This window comes from Bactrocera oleae, chromosome 2 (assembly GCF_042242935.1).
Source record: "Bactrocera oleae isolate idBacOlea1 chromosome 2, idBacOlea1, whole genome shotgun sequence".
Classification (NCBI taxonomy): Eukaryota; Metazoa; Arthropoda; class Insecta; order Diptera; family Tephritidae; genus Bactrocera; species Bactrocera oleae.
Genome location: NC_091536.1, coordinates 31,018,928 through 31,039,034, shown reverse-complemented (window position 1 = coordinate 31,039,034; position 20,107 = coordinate 31,018,928). Strand labels below are relative to the sequence as shown.

The following is a 20,107-nucleotide window of genomic DNA, read 5'->3' as shown; positions in this document are numbered from 1 at the left end:
AATCCGTTCTATTGAAGCAATTTTAACCAAACTTTTTTTATTTCACTTATTATTCATTGTACTAACAGAAAACATAAACAATAGTAACAAGTAAGGAACGGCAAAGTTCGGATGTAACCGAACATTTTATGCTCTCGTCTCTCAAAGTCAAATGGTATAATCGTTTTAGATTTCTTTGTGGATCTTGCCGCCTTGTTCTATGTTGACCGATATTTTCGGTAAAAAGTCAACTATAGGCACTGGGGTTCACATATTCAGTACCAGTTTTTGGTCACAAGGTGGCATACTTTAAACGTATTATTCACGCATAGTTTTACGCCGATATAATTATTGTTGCTTGATTTGCATACTGAAAAGTGAAAAAATCAGATGGAATTTATGGAAAATGATGTTATATGGGAAATAGGCTTGGTTGTAATCCGATTTTGCCGATTTTGCCCATTTTCGTACCATAACAAAGAAATATGAGAAGAATATTATGTACTGAATTTGGTTGAAATCGGTTAAGCAGATCCCAAGATATGGGTTTTCACCTAATTCTCTGTTCTCTAATTTTGAACGTGGTTCCTATAAAATCATCTTATACCATCCCAGAGATAAAATTTAATGTATCTGGCTTGTTTAGTGCTTGATTTATCGCGCTTTAAGTAGTTTTTAACAGTACCGTTATATGGAGAGTGGGCGGAGTTGCCACCCGATTTCAACTATTAAGTCAATAGAGGTGCTAAAAACATTTGCTTCCAGTGAATTTGGTTATTATAGCTTTAGCAGTTTAGGAGATATGCACATTAAACTTATTAAGGGCGGGACCACGCCCACTTTAAAAAAAATTTTAACTGCAGATGCCCCTCCCTAATGTGATCCTGTACACCAAATAAGAATCTTGTATCTTGTTGTGGAGCTTAGTTATGGCAATTTATTTGTTTTTGATTAATGGCGTTTTGTGGGCGTGGCAGTGGTCCGATTACGCCCATCTGCAATACCAGAGGACGGACGGACGGACAGACAGTCACCCGGATTTCAACTCGTCTCTTCATCCTGATCATTTATACATATACAAGGTGCGTTCCAAAGTAAACAGGACTTCAAAAAAAAAAGACAGAACAAATGGTTTTATCGGCAAAATCAATTAATTTTATTCAAAAAAGTCTCCTTCTGCTTTAATACAGCTTTTTGCATGGTCAAAAGCATGTCGAACGAGTGTTTTAGCTTGTTGCCCGGTATGGCCGCCAGTATGCCGGTGCAAATCTTTTAAATGGCCTCCACGTCTGCATAACGGTTTCCTTTCATCGGCAAATGCATTTTTCCGAAAAGGTAGAAGTCGCACGGTGCCATATCAGGTGAACACGAGGAGTGATTGATTGTTAAAATGTGATTTTTGGTCAAATAATCGACCACAAGCGTCGATCGATGAGACGGCGCATTATTGTGCAACAAACGCCAACTTCCATCTTCGCGATATTCGGGCCGAACACGTCGAATACGGCGCACCAAACGCTTTAAAACTCCAAGGTGCAATACCGCATTAACGTTTTGGCCGGGTGAAACAAATTCTTTGTGGACAATACCCTTCGAATCATAAAAACAAATCAGCATTGTCTTCACTTTTGACTTCTCCAGGCGCGATTTTGTGGGTTTTGGCACATTTCTTATTTATGTCCTCATGACCACTTTGAAAACGTTGAAACCACTCGTGCACTCTGCTACGGGATAGGCACTCAACGCCATAAACTTCTTTCATCAATTTAAACGTTTCGGTAAAAGTTTTACCAATTTTAGAACAAAATTTAATGTTGGCTCTTTGTTCGAAGCTCATTTTCGCACCGATGACTAAAACATACTGACACTTAAAACGCAATAACTTCACTTCCAATACATGAAATGTCATGAAATTTTTAGTGGAAGTCGATAAAGGATAGCAGATTCTAACACACTAGTCGACATTTAGATGGCAGAATACAAAATGTAGAGAGATAAAAAAAGGCCCAAATTATTGTGTTTCTTTCCTTTTCAACTAAGTGTTAATGCAGGCTAATTTTTGTTGAAGATGATATTCCTATTTCATCATTAAGGTAAGATTAGGATGCTTTGGCAGCAAGGAATGGAGTTAAATTGCTGAGTTTGGTTTTTCCAAATGTTAAATTATATGCTTAGACCTTTTCAAATAGATACTTTTATTTAACATTTGCAGCTTTAATTCTCAGTCAGGATTGAACAAAATTTCATATAAGATTCCAATGAGATTATTGATAAAGTGGACGGGAATGACGAATTTGAAAATATGGTATATACCCACATGAAGGTGCAGAAAAATGTCGAACAATGTATCCAGCGACCAAAGCAGAAAAATACCGATTTCATACCACTTATTGTATCTATCAATCAATCAGTCCCGCCAAGAGTCTCCCGTTGTCATTTCTGAACCAGCAAACATTACGGAGTAGGGATAAAAAGGAAGCCGGCTTTCTTTTCCTCACTCTATATACAGCTTTCGTCCATTTGTTTTTTTAGTCTTCCTTCTGTCGCAATCGTAGCAGGGGCTGTTATACGTATCATTTTAATTTTCCACTGCAACTCTCAAGTTAATTTTAATCTCATAGTGAATTTAACATTATTTCTTTGTGATAGAAATATCGATATCGCAGACAATCGGTGGGTGGTACCATTTAAATCTCTGCTGAGCAAAACATTCAATACTTATATTAATGTTGAATTCCGCAGTTCGATGAAGAGCATCAAATATATTTGGAAGTATGTGAAAGTGCGTTTAGAATTGGCAATACTAATAAAAACGCTCCTCTAATAAGTAAAAATGATGAAATAACGCATTACCAAATTGACCGGTTTATCAGCTCATAAACAGGATCCAGCAGTTACTATTTAGTTGTGCATCTTAAAAACGGCCAACGCGTATTTTTCATGGTAGAGACTTTGCTATAATAATTAGGGCATGTATATACAGTCAATCCAATGCAGACTGAGTGCTTTTATACGTAAAGAAGCGGACAACAGTATCCAAGGCATAAAGATGCATGTCTTGCACTACGATTAATATAATAATCATTGGGACAGTATGCTTTCTGCAGCTGCATTGAACTGCATAGGCACAAAAATTCGTGCACTATTTGCTATAGTACTGGTGACGATATATTGTATCGACGTCGTTCACCAAATCGGTGTGCATCTGATTTAATGAACACAGATATAAATCGTGAAGTACAGGATGATACTGTCTAATTGGTAGCGACTGTTGCTCGCAAAGTTCCACTATTAAATGATGAACAAAAATTAACTTACGACCGTATTAAGCAGACACTTTCGGCAGGGCAAGGGGAATTTTTTTTTTTTGGACGCACAAGGTGGAACTAAAACATTCTTTATTTCGACACTTTTGCTGAGATACGATCAAAAATGGCATCGCATTGACTGTTGCATCATCTGGCATTACAGTTACTTTATTAGATGGGGTAACTGATAGTAAACATACACTTTCATATCCAAGCTTCAAGATCCATCTGTCGAAACTTTCTCAAAACAACTGTTAGATATTAGCAGAAGAAAACTTGGTGTTCATGAAAATACTGAATGCATAAAATTACCGACTGGTTTTTGCACAATCGTCAACTCACAAAATACTCTCATCGACAATATATGCGTACACACATAATATAAAAATCTTGAATGCTAGTAGAAAAAGCAATTTTGGTAGCAAAAAATGCAGACGTCAATGAATTAAATTTAATGATACAACAGTTGTTGCCAGGGGACTTGGTGTTATACAAATTTATCGACGCCAAGGAAGCTATCCAATTGACTTTTTGAATGACGACCAATAAGTCACAAGACCAAACGTTGTCTGTTTGTGCTGTAGATTTGGGTACACCATGCTTTTCCCACGGATAACTTTATGTGGCATATTCTCGGGCAAACGATCCAGTTGGTTTGCATTCGCTAAAACGTACTGACCAAAAATATTTTACAATCCATTGCGTTAAGAAATTAATTTTTTTTATTTTTAATTGCCATAATTAGTAGTAGAACAAGAAAGGAAGGGCTAAGTTCGGGTGTAACCGAATATTCTATACTCTTGCAACTTTTAGGAATCAAGCGCGGGAAATTCCTTCAGATGCTGGCAAAACTTTATATAAAAAAAAGTTGCGAGAGAATTAAACGTTCGTTACTCGAAGAAATCATGAATAAATTACAATCAAATTTGATATGTTCTTGACTTATATTGAAGGCTATATTAAAGACACCTTCATATGAAATATATGTGTGTGATATTAACTCGACCTAAGAAGCTAAATTCAGTATATATAATATTTAGTCAACCAGCGGATAGGATTTCATTATATTAGGGAGGTTCAGACCAAGCGTCAAATCACACTAATTTTTAAGAAAACTTGTCTCTCATTCTTATGAAAATACGCAGTATAAAGCCACCCGGAAGTTCGAAGATTGTTTTTTACGTATATGCGGGCTACGGAAACTATTGACCAGGTTCAACCCATTTTTGATATTGAGACATAATATTATCAAGAAAGGATTTTCTTTGATTCCGACACAGATTTTCGATAAAAAGTCAACTAGAGGTTCATAATATTTTGTAGATGGTAGTTGGGTTTTTTTATTTATTTTGATTGCTTTCATATAGATATGGGAACAACATGGAACCCATTTGCTATTGTTCAAATTACGAAAATTGTGTAAAAATAAAATGCTTATTTAAAGCTAATATTTAAATATTTAATATTAAATAAATATGTAGAAACATTGCAGTGAAGTGTTAGTGTGTAATAAGTGCATAATATGAAAGAAAAGTTAACCATAAATCGAGAAATTGTAAAAGAAATTTGTGAAATTTTCAACTTAAAATGCAAATATCTCGAAAACTATAAGTTTCCGGCGGCAATTCGTGATCTGGAGAATCTCCTCTATCCAACCATACCCCTCTTAACCCTGAAATCGTGGGATGCTAAACTAAAGTTTTCCCGCTGCTTTATTTGTATACTGGAATGAGTAAGAATTAAACGGAATTTCAAATTGTGTTACATGGCACGTAGACGTAATTGTACTTGTAGTCTGATTTCCTCCATTACACACTGCAATATACGAATACTAAAAGAATGTTATGTATTAAATTTTGTCGAAATCGGTTGAGCAGGTCCCGAGATATGTGATTTCACCTAAAAGTGCGAGGTGCCATGCCCATTGTCTAATTTTGACACCTGCTCCTATAAAGCCCTCTTGCACCATCCGGGGTGAAAAATTTTCTGACGCATTTAGTTATTAATTTATCACACTTTTATTAGTTTTTAACAAAACCGTTTTATAGGAAGTGTGCGGGGTTATCATTCGATTTCACTTTTTGGCACAATATATCAAGAAAAATTGAAACTATTTGTCCTGTGTAAATTTGAGTGATATAGTTTTACTGGTTTGGAAGATATATACGTACATTGAACTTATTGGAGGATAGAGCCATGTCCACTGTTAGGTGAACAAAACTAATATACTCTGTAGCAACATGTTGCAAGAGTATAAAAATTAGCTATTTTTGATGTATAACTATACATCAATAATTGTAACTTAATATATATTATATTTGTTACTTTAATAAAGAATAATTTATTTTCTTGGGTAAAGTATACTTAATTGTCTGAAACTCTTCCGATTTCAATTATAATTACATCCGAAAACACTGTTTTGAAAAATCTTTCCTAAAAGAAATATTTCTTGAAAAAAATTTCTTAAAAATAACGTTCAGTCGCGAGCATTAATGGATGAATCTTTGACATTTTTGTACTTATATGTTTATAAAATCCGTTCTATTGAAGCAATTTTAACCAAACTTTTTTTATTTCACTTATTATTCATTGTACTAACAGAAAACATAAACAATAGTAACAAGTAAGGAAGGGCAAAGTTCGGATGTAACCGAACATTTTATGCTCTCGTCTCTCAAAGTCAAATGGTATAATCGTTTTAGATTTCTTTGTGGATCTTGCCGCCTTGTTCTATGTTGACCGATATTTTCGGTAAAAAGTCAACTATAGGCACTGGGGTTCACATATTCAGTACCAGTTTTTGGTCACAAGGTGGCATACTTTAAACGTATTATTCACGCATAGTTTTACGCCGATATAATTATTGTTGCTTGATTTGCATACTGAAAAGTGAAAAAATCAGATGGAATTTAAAATGATGTTATATGGGAAATAGGCTTGGTTGTAATCCGATTTTGCCGATTTTGCCCATTTTCGTACCATAACAAAGAAATATGAGAAGAATATTATGTACTGAATTTGGTTGAAATCGGTTAATGGGTTTTCACCTAATTCTCTATTCTCTAATTTTGAACGTGGTTCCTATAAAATCATCTTATACCATCCCAGAGATAAAATTTAATGTATCTATCTTGTTTAGTGCTTGATTTATCGCGCTTTTAGTAGATTTTAACAGTACCGTTATATGGAGAGTGGGCGGAGTTGCCACTCGATTTCAACTATTTTCACACCGTCAATAGAGGCGCTAAAAACATTTGCTTCCAGTGAATTTGGTTATTATAGCTTTAGCGGTTTAGGAGATATGCACATTAAACTTATTAAGGGCGGGACCACGCCCACTTTTTAACAAAATTTTTAACTGCAGATGCCCCTGCTTAATGTGATCCTTTGTACCAAATAAGAGTCTTGTATCTTATTGTGGAGCTTAGTTATGACAATTTATTTGTTTTTGATTAATGGAGTTTTGTGAACGTGGCAGTGGTCCGATTACGCCCATCTGCAATATCAACCGTCTTACGGTATCAAGAAACATGTGTACCCAGTTTCATATAGATGGACAGGACAGACGGCCAGACGGACGGACAGACAGACAGTCACTCAAATTTCAACTCGTCTCTTCATCCTGTTCATTTGTATACATATAACCCTATATCTAACTCGATTAGTTTTAGGTGATGCAAACAACCGTTAGGTGAACAAAACTATTATACTCTGTAGCAACAAGTTGCGAGAGTACAAAAAATTGGTTAATAATATTAGTTTTAAGGCTTTTTTTCGCATGACAAACAGATAAACCTACTGCATACTTATTGTTGTATAATATTTTTTTTTTTATCATAAAACATGTAAAACTATCAAACAAAAAGCACTGAAATGCTTGTTCCAAAAAAGAATAAAAGAATTATCAAAACGTAAGGTTACAGGGTTATCACTGGATGCCCTTACTTTGGTGTTCAGCAGAGACCTGAAGCAGTGCACTACAACAAAGGGTACACCACATTGTTACTTGCGTATTTTTCTTGTCACTCTCGGACTCTTTCTTTGGGCAAGGGGACTACGAGGAAAGACCAATGGACCGTGCCGCTCGGGCTTGGGTGGTGTACATATTATTGCTTAGCTCTTTATTAAGCAGCACTCTAATTAGAACTGTGTTTGCTGCACAATTCGGCAGTTCTTATATAGTAGATTGTTAACAAAACTTCGCTACTCGAACATTCTGGCAACTACGAATCTCGCTATCTGGTTGGTTCTGGCAGTTTATCGTCGATTCTGTTGTTCCGCACACTGTCCACCTAAGTCTGGTCGTCCCAATTAGATATATTTGCGGTATCAAACGCTGCAAGCCGTTCCTGATGTAATACCTTCATGCGATATACTACATCGTTTAATAACCTGGTATGACCCTTTACAATTACATTGTAATTTAGGAGACATCCCTTTCTTTCGTTGTGGGCTATCTATTAATACCTGATCGCCTTCAATAAATCCCTCTGAGTTCATTGTCTTGTCGTATTTGATTTCATTTTACCGCTCATAATTTTGGTGCGCTGTCTCACCATAGCCTGTATATCGCTCATCTCGTCTTCTAGGATGCTGTTGACTTCCTTAGCATTCCTTCCTCCGCTGGCGTTAATTCCAAACTTCAAATCAATCGGTAGTCGAAGAACATTACCAAAAATTATCCTTAATGAAGTCTGTCCCGTTGCTTTGTATACAGCGGACCGGCAAGCTATCAGGAACAAGTATATATGGGTATCCCAACTTTGCCCATCTTCGCTTTCACATACGCGATGCAAGCAACCAGACACTAACTTTAAACTATTCCATTGTGCCCAACAAGCCTTTGCTAGTAGGGTTTCATTCATCTCCAATCCCAGTATGATGCCAGTCATGAATGTGACATCAAAATTGTCTTCTTTACACTATAATTTCTCTCTGGCTTGCTTATTGTCTGGCTCTATTACGCAATCACTTTCTCATGCTTATCAATGACTTGTGATAGAACGCCTCCTACTGCAAACCTACTAGCGTCCGTATCCAAAATAAATGGTTATCCTGGACCGGGAATGCTAACATTGGCATAGTACTTAACCGTTCTTTATTCCATTCAAAAACTCTCTTCTTTTTCGTGATTTCATGGAGGCTACTATCTAAGCTGGCAAAATTTTAAACGAATCGTCGATAATAAGTACAACGTCCAAGGAAATTACGGAATTCATGAAAATTTTTCCTAAGGTGTTCATCGAAGCTTTTACCCAAAGCGATGATATCGTCGAGGTATATCAAACAGGTCTTCCACTGTAATCCTTCTAATACCTGGTCCACAAGTCTCTCAAAGGTAGCAGAAGCATTACATAATCCAAAGGACATTACGGTAAATTGCCATAGACCATCTCCAACGCTAAAACCCGTCTTTTCTTTGTCTTATTCGTTTTCCTCCACTTGCCAGTAACCACTTTTCAAATCAAGTGAAGCGAGCCATTTTGTACCTGATGAAGAGTCCAGCGTGTCATCGATTCTAGGCAGTGGACAACTGCCTATCTTCAAAACATTATTCAACCTTCTAAAGTAAACACAGAACCTCATGTTGCCATCTTTCTTTTCCACCATTACTACAGGTGAACTCCATGGACTCGCTGATGGTTCGATTACGCCGCTTTCGCTCATTTCACGTATGGTCTGGCTTACAACTTCACGTTTTCCTAAAGGAACGCTTCGAGGACCCTGGCGGATTGGTCTTGCATCTCCAGTGTTAATAAAATGTTTCACAACTTTGGTTCTTCTTGGTTTGGAATCGTCTTTATCATATATGTATGAGTATCTGAGAAGAAGTTCTTTAGCCATATTTTGATGGTTTGCCTCTAGTTCCAGGGTTCATGCGTTACTTTCATTCGATATGTCGTTTTCGTCTATGAAATCTTCCTCAAGACGTATTTTACAATTAATCACGGCCTCAATCTCTTGACACTGCCCTAATATAGCTCCTTTGGATAGTTTGATTGGTAACTTGCACTTATTAAGTAATCTTTATCTTGTCTCGTCATAGCCAGCGTTTTGCCTATAAGTAAGTTTGGTGTGGATACTTTTGTGGCCTCCACAATCCACAACTTGTTTGGCCCATAATCTCCATCTATTTCTGCCCAAATAACTGCTTCTGATTTTGGTTGAATCTACTGTCTCTCTGCTATTATCACTCGTCTAACGTTAGACTTATTATCGCAACCGAACATTAGTGGCACTTCCATATTTGTATAGGTCATAATTATGTTCTCCATGTCAATTATGATAACTTGATTCGCTAGAAAGTCTACTAAAAGTATGACTTCGTCGACGACGATATTTCCAATTACGATCTCTCGAGTTACTTTTTCGAGAACCTGGGTATCTTCTTCAGTTGCAGTACGCAACTTTACCCCAGCTAATGGTCTTCTTTATAAACCAGATCAGATCAAATTATGGAATGTGATGCGCCCGTATCACATAGTCAGTATGCGCTTTTTGCCGTTTACACATCCACTAACGGTAACGTTACTCCTTTTCCTGCTTATTTTTGAAATGGAATTACAGGGCATTTGTTTGCGGGAGCCAGTCCGTGCTCTTTTGGCTGGCTCGCTTTAGTTTAACGATTGGTTGGATTTGACGTTTGTTTCATCTTTCTCAGCTTTGCGTTTACGTCCAACTGGACTATTGGACGGGTTACAGTTGTTTTTTTTTACTTGTTCCACAGTTGAAGCATTAACGACAGCATCATTTTTCTTACGTGCTTCTGTAGATTTTTCCAGTGCTTTCTGCATGTTGTCAATATTTTCAAGTAATTGGTTCACCCAAGTGTGTTCTTCTATTTCTACTTTATGAGCTTTAAATGTTCGTTTGAAATGTATTTTCCATGTCAGAGCATACGAAATGGTTTCCGCAAACGTCAATTTTGGACATTTATAAGTTCCATTGACAGGTCCAAATTTTCGTGTCCTCAATGTATTCCACGGATTTATGTGCATAAGCAAAGTGAGCTTACCTCTCAATCACTGTAGAAAACTCTTACAGAGACTCATTAGCTTTCTGGCGGCAATTTTACAACTCAATTTAGAAGATCTGCTTCCTGCGCTCCCTATCATACCATCTTTGTAATGTAGGCATCAACGTTTGATGCAGTCTTTTCGAATTGAAGTTTGAACACATGGAACGGAACTATGTTATCAAAGGATGGAGGTTTTATCTTGGCAGAGGCTGTTGACATAATTGACCGATTTAATTAAACTCGCAAAGACGATCTTTCAATTCATACCCTTCGGTTTTCATTTTGTCCCGCTCTTTCGAAATATGTGATGACACTTCTGCTATTTGTGAGGTCACCTGCGATATCCGCGCATTCTGTTCTTTCTATTGTGCAGACACCTGTGTTGGTATACGTACATTTAGCGCTGCAAACTGCTTTTCTAACTGCGTTGACAACCGCGTGTCTAACGAGGACAATTGGTCTTGTTATGCGAATATTTGTGATGACACCTCTGCTATTTGTTGGGTCATATGGGCATCCTGCTCTTTCCCCTGTGCAACTCCATCATCCCTTTGACAATCCCATTTCTGATACCAATTGTAACGGATTTTTCGATAAATCGTCTACCATGTAACTCACTCTTGAGTTCGATCACTGGATTGTTAAATAAAAGTCCCAATTTAATGGCTATACACTTATCTTTATTTCTCATCCAAACAACTTAACACTATTAGAGTTTACAACTTATTGTTTATAGCTCTTTACTAAGCAGCACTCTAATTAAAATTGTGTTCGCTGCACAATCCTAGCAGTTTAGCGTCGATTCTGATTTGTTCTGGCATTTGTTCGCCACAATATGTTAGCAAATTTAAATTTCGCTATCTATTTTTTGTATGTAATATGCAAATATGCATAGAATAATATAAATATTTTTAAAAAATTTTGAATAAGGACAAAACTAAGATACTCAAAAACATTTAATTATATCTTTAATAACATTAACCGGTATTAAATGTAATAATATACACATACATGAATTCTAATAAAAATGGATTTACTTTGACTTTTTTATATTTACATAAAATATTAAGACGCTTTCATATTTATTACTTTTAACCGCAAATTCGGCCATGAAAATATTAGTAGCAGGTGTTCAATACATTCTGGTGGATTAGGGAATTCCTGACTTAAGTATTTCTTTGAAACTAATAAGCGGGTATTATGCATATTGTTCTACCACATGGCTCAATACATTCTGGTGGATTAGGGAATTCCTGACTTAAGTATTTCTTTAAAACTAATAAGCGGGTATTATGCATATAGTTCTACCACATTTATGGGTATTCCTTGTAAGAAAAATGTGAGACCACCATACCAACATACAAATGAACTATGCAACACACTCTAAGTGTCGCATAGCCGTACCGCACAAACATTTGCGAAAATTTCATGAAAAGGAAGGACCGAAAAACTCGACTTGAGTTACTGGACTGTTTTCGATCGTGTGGACAGCGACACCAAAAGAGAATTTACCGATAATGAGCGACAAAAGAGTCACCATGTGAACGCTATCTTACGCTCTTTTAGCACATGCTAAGCCTCTGCCCATCCTTAACTATACATAAAACACTGTACCTCAACCTTTTAAAAGAAAAATAACTCTACAGCAGTTTACGCTTTGCTTTACATGCTTCTTTTTAATAAAAATGTCATGTGCTGGGTTCACTTTGATGTGAACAAACTCATACAAAAGCATATATGAAATAAATCTATGTGAATCAGCTATCTACCGTTTAGTCGTTGTCGAGACAGTAACGAAGACATAGGTATGTGGCTTGCGCGAAATTATTTATGATTATGAATGCGTTTTGGTGTCATGAATTACATTTTGTGATTTTGGTCATTTAGTAATCTATGCCAAATTTCGTGAAGAAACCTTGACAAATAAAAGAGTTTTCCATAGCTAAATCAGTTAAGTACAGTACACCGCACAACACACCACTTACACTGCGCTCCATACCTGGCCATTCGAACACTCCAAGATTTGGCAGAAAACATCTCGGGCAACCCAGGTGTTAAAAACACAAAGATATGCAGGCGATAGCCTGTCTGGAAGTCACAGTCTTCCACAAGCATACGACTCAATATTACAAATGATACAAGCCCTCAAAACAGCAGAGTTTCCGGTAAAAAAAAGAATACGGTGAACTACCCTAATATTTTATAAAATACACCAAATGAAAATTTGTTAGATACTAACTTCCTTAAAATCCAAAAGGAAAGTTCAACAAAAACTCTGGGTATCCAATGGAATACGATATTTGACCAGTTTTCATACACCATAGAGTCAATATCCGCCATAACAAGGCGAAAAATTTTTCCACAGAGGATAAAATTTTTCGACCCCGTAGGATGCCTTTCGCCAATTATAATTCCAGTGAAACCACTTCGTTTAGAAAAGAGGTCACAGTTCGAAGGCAATCTGAATGATATCTCACAGATACAAATCCCACGATGGTAAAATTATGCCCCAGAGCACAAAGTCGAACGGCACGGCTTCTGTGACGTATCTGAAAAGGCATATTGCGCCACTATAAATGTTCGCACATAAAACGACCACAAGCCACTTACTAGTAGTAAAAGCAAAAGTGGCAACCGTAAAAACCTTAAGTCTACCACCACTTGAACTATGTGGAGCGCTACTACTAGCCAAATTAGTATCCATGGTGCGAATGCCTTTAAACATGGCAAAATACAAATTATATATGTGGTCCGATCCCGAAATTTTACTAGCATGGTTAGAAAAACGAACACATGCTTTAAAGACGTATATTTCCAATCGAAGATCTCAAATCCTTGACCTAGTATGATCAGCGACTTGCCGACACATAGCCAGTGCTGGCCTGCCGATATGCGTACAAGAGAGTGCAAAACTCTGCACCGAATTTCATCGTACCCCCGCGCCTTCAGGGTAATCGCTTACATGCTCAAGCTAATAGAGCGACTAATAATTAATATTAAAGGAGTAACGTCAATATACTCCCAATGCGATACAGTTACGCACCTGGACTTAGAAAAATCAAAGGGCGCTCTTATCGCAATTCTCAAGCGCGCTACTTCAGCCGAAAAATATCATTACTAAGAGAATCGAAGCCGATTGATAAAAGAGCTCCTTCTTAGTACAAAATCCATTCATAGACACGAAAGGTCTACTTCGTGCGAATCGTCGGCATGCCAATTCAAGTCTAACGTATAACGAACGAACGAGTGACATAGTTATACCAGAAAAATCGCAACTTCCCACCAGATATCTTGACTATGTCCACGTGCTATTGCTATACGCAGAACATCGCCTCATGCAACAAATGCCCCTCATGAAAGGCTATGTGACTGTCTTTGTCTGTTTTACGACAAAAGCAGTGCACCTCGAGCTATGTACGAATCTGACAAAGGAGGCTTTTCTCGTGACATTCGCTCGCTTCGTCGAGCGACGCAATTTTCCGTCAAAACTGGCAAAACATTAATAAGAGCTCAAAGAGCCACAAAAAACAGTTTATGGATTTTATCAAACAAGTCTCACCTGAGATTGTACAAAAGTACGCTCCCTAAGGCATTAACTAGCAGTTTATCCCTCCAAGCGCTCTTCATATGGGTCGTTTAGAGGAATCAGTTGTAAAACGTTTCAAATCCCAGAGTAGTTGGAAACTACAAATTGAATTATGAAGAATTTGCAATATTATTAATTCGCGTTGAAGCCGTCCTCAATTCGCGGCCACTAACAACACTCTTGCAAAATCATTCAGATCTTACAGCCCTAACTCCAGGGCAATTTCTCAAAGGAGTACCCATTCTGGCCATAGCTGACCCAGGCGAAGAGGCGCTATCCTAATTATACAGATGGGTAGAATTGAAATTCTCCATCATGATTTCAGCCACCGATGGAAAGAGGAGTATATAAAGGACCTTCATAAAAGGTACGCATGGGCTTTGCAACAATTATCTGGCATATACGTATGCTACGCAGAGATGTGACTAAGGGGCTTTGTGCAAAATGTGTGGCAGGCAGCATCACACACTGCTTCCCCGCCCCCAAGGCGAGAGGTCGTTCGGCAGCCGACCCCACACATCCGCGGCACAAACAGAACGCAGCAAACCAACCGTGTGGCACAAGAAGCCAAAGAATAGAAACCCTTCTTGAGTCCCGTCCATGGCGCATCTCCTCATCTCTTTTTATATTTCGAATTTCCTTTTTATATACATATAATTACCACATCTCCCCTGGTATCCGACCGGGGAGTTATTTCTTTTACAAAAAAAAAATGTACATTTTTAAACATAAAAATGTGAAATATTTCTTATTAATATTCTCTCTGACGAGTTAGATAGCAAAAATCGATTTCTATTAGCAAAATAGAAGAGAATTAGTCGTATAAAACACAGAAATTTATTAATTGCGCATAGGTTTAAAGTCAAACGGATTATTCCAAAAGGGATAGCTTTAGTGCACTTGACACAAACCCCTTATATGCTATAGTATTATATTTCAATCTTAAAAATTAGTTTGGAGATTGTAGCGATGGCTTGGCAATAATCTCTGCCAACTTTCGTTCAGTTTGTATGCTTTCCAGGCCCGATCACAAAATATGTGGACGTCAATGGGTTAAATTCAAAGATAAAACAGTTGTTGCCATGGTCATGTTATAGAAAAACATTAACGAAGCCACCATTTTGAATGGCAAGACTCGAGGTGAAAATGTATTGCTGCCACGAGCCCCTATGATTATTACAGACGTGCCGATTGAATTTAAAAGCACTCAATTTCCATTTAGATTGAAATTCGTAATGGCGATGAAAGGCCAAACGTTGTTTGTTCCTGGTTAAGATGTGGGTACACCATGCTTTTCTACCGGACAACTTTATGTGGCATGTTCTCGCTATACTCCATTGCATTGAGAAATTAATCTTTGTTTATTTTTAATTGAAATAATTAGTAGTAGAAATATGGGCTATTTTCGATGTGCATAAAGGTAGCTATCAATAATTGGAATTTATTATATATTTCATCTTCATTCCTCTTTCAATTATAATTGCATCACCCACACAGTTAGTGTTAGTTATTTTTGAAAGTATTTCCTAAAAAAAAATATTTCATCGAAGTTATATAACGGGAGACTCAGAAAAAGTGCTGTCGGACTATAGGGAGAGGGATTTTAGTTGAGTGGGAGTCATTGGTCATGCAGGGACTCATTGCACGCAGAACATATATTTGGTATATCGGGGTCAATTCTAGATAGGTGGGAGTTTTACCTGCAACAATATCCAGAACCAAGTTGCGCATGGGCCACTATAGATTCGCGTGGCAACTCGAGCTCTACGTCTGCAATGGGTGTTGGTATGCCAAATACACCATTCACTGATAGGGAGTCGGTTAAGGTGTTAATGACTCTATTGTGAGTGGCGGTCAGTGCGTGTCTGAAGCTTGTTGCGTCTGTTATGTGATCTGAGTATTGTGAAATGTCGCCAAAGTAATCAAAACATTACCTCTTAATGTTCTTACCTCTTAGAAAGCCTTCTTCGCTTCAATGAAAGCACTGATATTAATAATATATGCCAGCTAATTAAATACATTAAATCTGCAGACGAAAAATTAATAGCGTCGAATATAAATTCTGATTTTTTTTCTAAATGTTTTTAGTTTTTAAAAACTTTGAACTTAGGTTGATATTTTGATATTACTGACATTCTACGGATATTGTTGTTGCAGATGGGTAAAAATAGTTTATCATCCATCGAAATAACTTAACAAAATTAGGTAAAAATTTAATTTCTGACATACTGTAAGTTAGTATTTTCTCAAATATAAGATTTTGAAGCTTAAAAATAATTGCAATTCGCCCAGACCTGTCCCTAGACCGAATATATTGATATATAGTGTTAGCCGATATTCTATCTAAAATAAGCAAGATTAATTCGATTATTACTAAAAATTTGGTACTTTCTCGAGTATAAAATAGTTGGAGCTCATAAATAAATGAAATTAGCTTCGGCCTCTCCCTAAAACCAATATTTCGATTCATAGTGCTAGGCGATATCTCAATAAAATTAAGCGAGAACAGTTCGATTAGTATTATGCCATTCTGTAGTAAAATGAGTGATATCGGTATATAGCTTCTCACAGCACTAATATATTGAATATAGTGAGTTAGTTAAGTAAATTTAAATACAAATATCTGGAATATAATAAAAATATATAGTAATGACACAAAGTGAGCATACGATCTGTAATTGCCATTAATAATACAATTTTATAAGAAAAGTAATAAAAATATAAGTATTAATGAACTTACATTTAACGGCAATGCAAAAAATGTATCAAAACAAGCAAGTAGAACCACCATAGCTGTAATAAAATAATAAATCGCTGCGGTCCGTTTTGATGAAAATATGGAATTACTTGCTATACTTAGTATAGAAACGAATAATCCACATATATTGGATCCTAATACAACCGCACCAGTATATTTAACCGGGTGTGTAGCAACCATTCCATATATAGTATTTTGATAAATACCTCCAGCCACTAAAAATATATATTAGGGTTGCATAAAATTTACTTAAGAACTTACTACTTACTATTTAGCAGAACAACTGTGATCATAGTAGTCCAAAAAAAGATTCCGGGCCAATTTGACGAGTCGACCATAGCTAAAATCACTGTTAGTATGAATAAGACTAATTCTAACACAATGCTGAAAACGATGCGTGTAGTTAAATCGCCTCTGAAAGTATAAAATATGCTGTAAATATATGTAAAAGGTAGTAGAAATGTATTACCCTAAATTAACAAAAATGTTCAACCAATTAAATACCACGTTAGGAATTTGTGCTGCAAAGTTATGGTACTGCAAAAAATTCGAAGCATATGCCGATGAATTTGTTGAATTTCCCAGCTTATAGTTGACAAAGTACTGGATAAATGTATACGGTTTAAGACCATTTCGGTGTGTTACATTAGTCATAATTAACTTACTTCTTTCGCTGTTATAAACATGTTCCACGGCATTAAAGTTCCAATTCCATGTACTACGAAAATGAGCAAAATGAAGTTCCATTTGTCTCTTGGAGGATCCATCTTGAATACTTTAGAAAAGAATTAATATTTACAAGTTGTTCTTATTTAAAATTATTTTATTTCAATTTTCATAATCGTTATGTTTATAAAATTATATATATAAGTTAACAAAATAAAAACTTTGTTACACAGTATAGTGTGCTATGCTTAATAATGCTCAGGAATGCAGGTTTAAAATTCGTCAAAACGGTATCACGCCACCTTTACTGCTACCTACTTAAAAAATGTCAAACTTCAATTCAAGGAATTTAATGACGCTACTAGCACGACACTAACAGTGTTAAAAGAATAAGTACCCACGCATAAAGAAAAATAAAAAGTTATTAAACTTAACTGGCGCCCAACGAATTGGACAAACACGTGTGGTAAAAACCAAAAAACATTAGGCAGGCTTAGCCTGCTGTTGGAAGTTTTTCTATCATCGTTCTCCAAGCTGATCTTCCATCATCGAATAGACCTACTGAAGCCGATCTACACAGAATTAATTGTCAATCTCTTTCCCATTCTTAAGGAAGAGAAGCGTACCTAAAATTGACCATCGAAGGAACCCTAGTAAAAACTTAAGGATAAGGATTAAACGGGACACATCCTCCTGCCATGGACGTGATAATTTAATGTAAGCCATTAGTTGTAAGCGTTATATAAATTTCAATTTTGCATTTATATAAATTCAATTACGTGAAAAGAAACTGGTTTGATTTTACAAAAAGTGTGTGCGGTAAATTTTAGTTCAATAAAAAAACCTAATTAAAAAAGAACAAGTACTTATTATAAATTAAGTGATACAGATTAGTAAAGAAAAAAAACAATTCCCATTTATATGTATATATCGTTTTCTAAAAAACATTTTTGATAAAACTTACACGTGCAAAAAAATATAGTTATTATCACATATCTATCAAAGTTCACATTCTATTTTGTTTTCTCAATTAAAAGAAAACAATTTTTTTTGATAAAATTTACACATACAGAAAAAGTATGTATGATTAGTTAACAGTAAAAATTAAAAAAAAAATTCGTATTTTATATCGTTTTCAAAATTTGACACATGCAAAGAAATGTATACATGCATACTTAAGTTCAATATAAAATAAAAGCAAGCTTAACTAACTATAGTAAAATTCTATAAAATAATTCTTATAAATTAATAAAATAACATTATTACATTTAAAATAAAAATAAAATAAAAGCAAATTTAAATAAAAAAGGGACCTCAAGTCCTTATAATAAAAAAATTAGTATCTCTGCGATTCACCACCTTCGAGGGGACCCTCCAGAGATCGGATATAATTCGAAATTAAAACAATATTAACCATTTTAGAGGCTTGAGCAGCTATAACTCACAAATATTTACAAAGGCTGCGATTCACCACCTTCGGTGGGACCCTCCGGTTCTTAATAAAAATACAACGTTCCTGCGATTCACCACCTTCGGGTTGGGCCTCTAGAGAACGGATATAATTGAAAGAAATTTAAACTTTTTCTAGGCTCATATAACACTCACTCCCTCGGGGGGACCCTCCAGAGATCGTTATACCAAACAAATCAAAAAACATCTAACAAAATTTATAGTACATTAAATAAATTATCTAAAACCTTATACGTCCACCAATAATAAATATTTCATCCGTACCCTCTTCTTCTAATCCACCAATTACTGAGCAAGTAAACGCGACACCAGAATTAGAAGCTCTGATTAGAATAGTCAGAAATGTATGCCCCACCGAGGACATCAGGCCCTCCAGACATAGTGAACTTAACTGTACAGATGAAATAATTAATAGCGAGTATAGGCTAAATATTGGTGAACTAGACGAAATTCCTGACGTAGTGACCTACCGCGATTATTGGGAATGAAAGAACCAGTAGACTTACCACATGCTTAAAAAAATATCGTCTCGTTATTGATTATAGGAAACTCAATACCGTCACCATCCCTAATCGGTATCCCATTCCCGACATCAGTAACGTACTTTCAGAGCTAGGAAAAAGTAAATTATTTTCTGTGATAGACCTTAAAAGCGGATTTCCTCAAATACCTTTAAAAGAGGATGATATAGAAAAAACGGCTTTTTCCGTAAGACACGGAAAATACGATTCAGACTACCATTTGGTCCCAAAAATGTTAATCTTTCAACGTGCACTCGACGATATTTTACGTGTCCCATTTCCAAAATATTGAAACTATATTTCGGACTTTGCAAAACGCTAATATGAAGGTGCAAGTCTGCAAATGTGAATTCTTGAAAACATAAGTCGAATTCCTTGGTTTTATTGTATCTCAAAATGGTATACGAACTAACCCAAAAAATCTAGATGCAATAAAAAACTTTTCCTGTCCCAGAACCTTAAAAGACCTTAGGTAATTTCTCGGACTGTCCGGGTTCTATCGTCGCTTCATAAAAGATTATGCCAAATTGACGAAACCTTTGACATCTCTTCTAAGGAGGGAGGAAGCACAAATACCCAAGAAACTTTCCAGTAAGAAATCCATTAACCTTACTGAAGAAGCTATCGATGCATTCCAAAAAGTAAAAAATTCTCTACTGTCAGAAGACGTTATGTTATCTTATCCCGATTAGAACAAGGAATTTCACCTAACGACGAACGCATCGAAATACGCCATTGGTGCGGTATTAACACAGGAAAATAGAGCAATAATTTGGGCTCTGAAATATCTTCGAAAAAACC

The 20,107-nt window shown here is 36.1% G+C and overlaps 1 protein-coding gene and 1 long non-coding RNA gene across 7 annotated transcripts in view; both read right to left on the bottom strand.

Moving 5' to 3' along the window:
* LOC106622780 (equilibrative nucleoside transporter 1) overlaps positions 1-20,107 on the bottom strand; it is a 242,831-nt gene that overhangs the window by 176,553 nt on the left and 46,171 nt on the right. For all 6 annotated transcript variants that reach the window (XM_070112933.1, XM_070112935.1, XM_070112932.1 and 3 more), the window contains exons 2-5: positions 17,315-17,424; positions 17,119-17,252; positions 16,918-17,063; positions 16,632-16,864 (exon numbers count right to left, since the gene is read on the bottom strand). In XM_070112933.1, coding sequence (XP_069969034.1) covers positions 16,632-16,864; positions 16,918-17,063; positions 17,119-17,252; positions 17,315-17,416 — 615 coding nt within the window. In that variant the 5' untranslated portion in view covers positions 17,417-17,424. The remainder of the gene's footprint in view (positions 1-16,631; positions 16,865-16,917; positions 17,064-17,118; positions 17,253-17,314; positions 17,425-20,107) is intronic.
* On the bottom strand, positions 10,964-16,620 carry LOC138858891 (uncharacterized). The gene is made up of 2 exons (XR_011397916.1): positions 15,842-16,620; positions 10,964-15,784 (listed from the first exon to the last, which is right to left on the bottom strand). It is a non-coding gene; the product is annotated as an uncharacterized lncRNA (long non-coding RNA).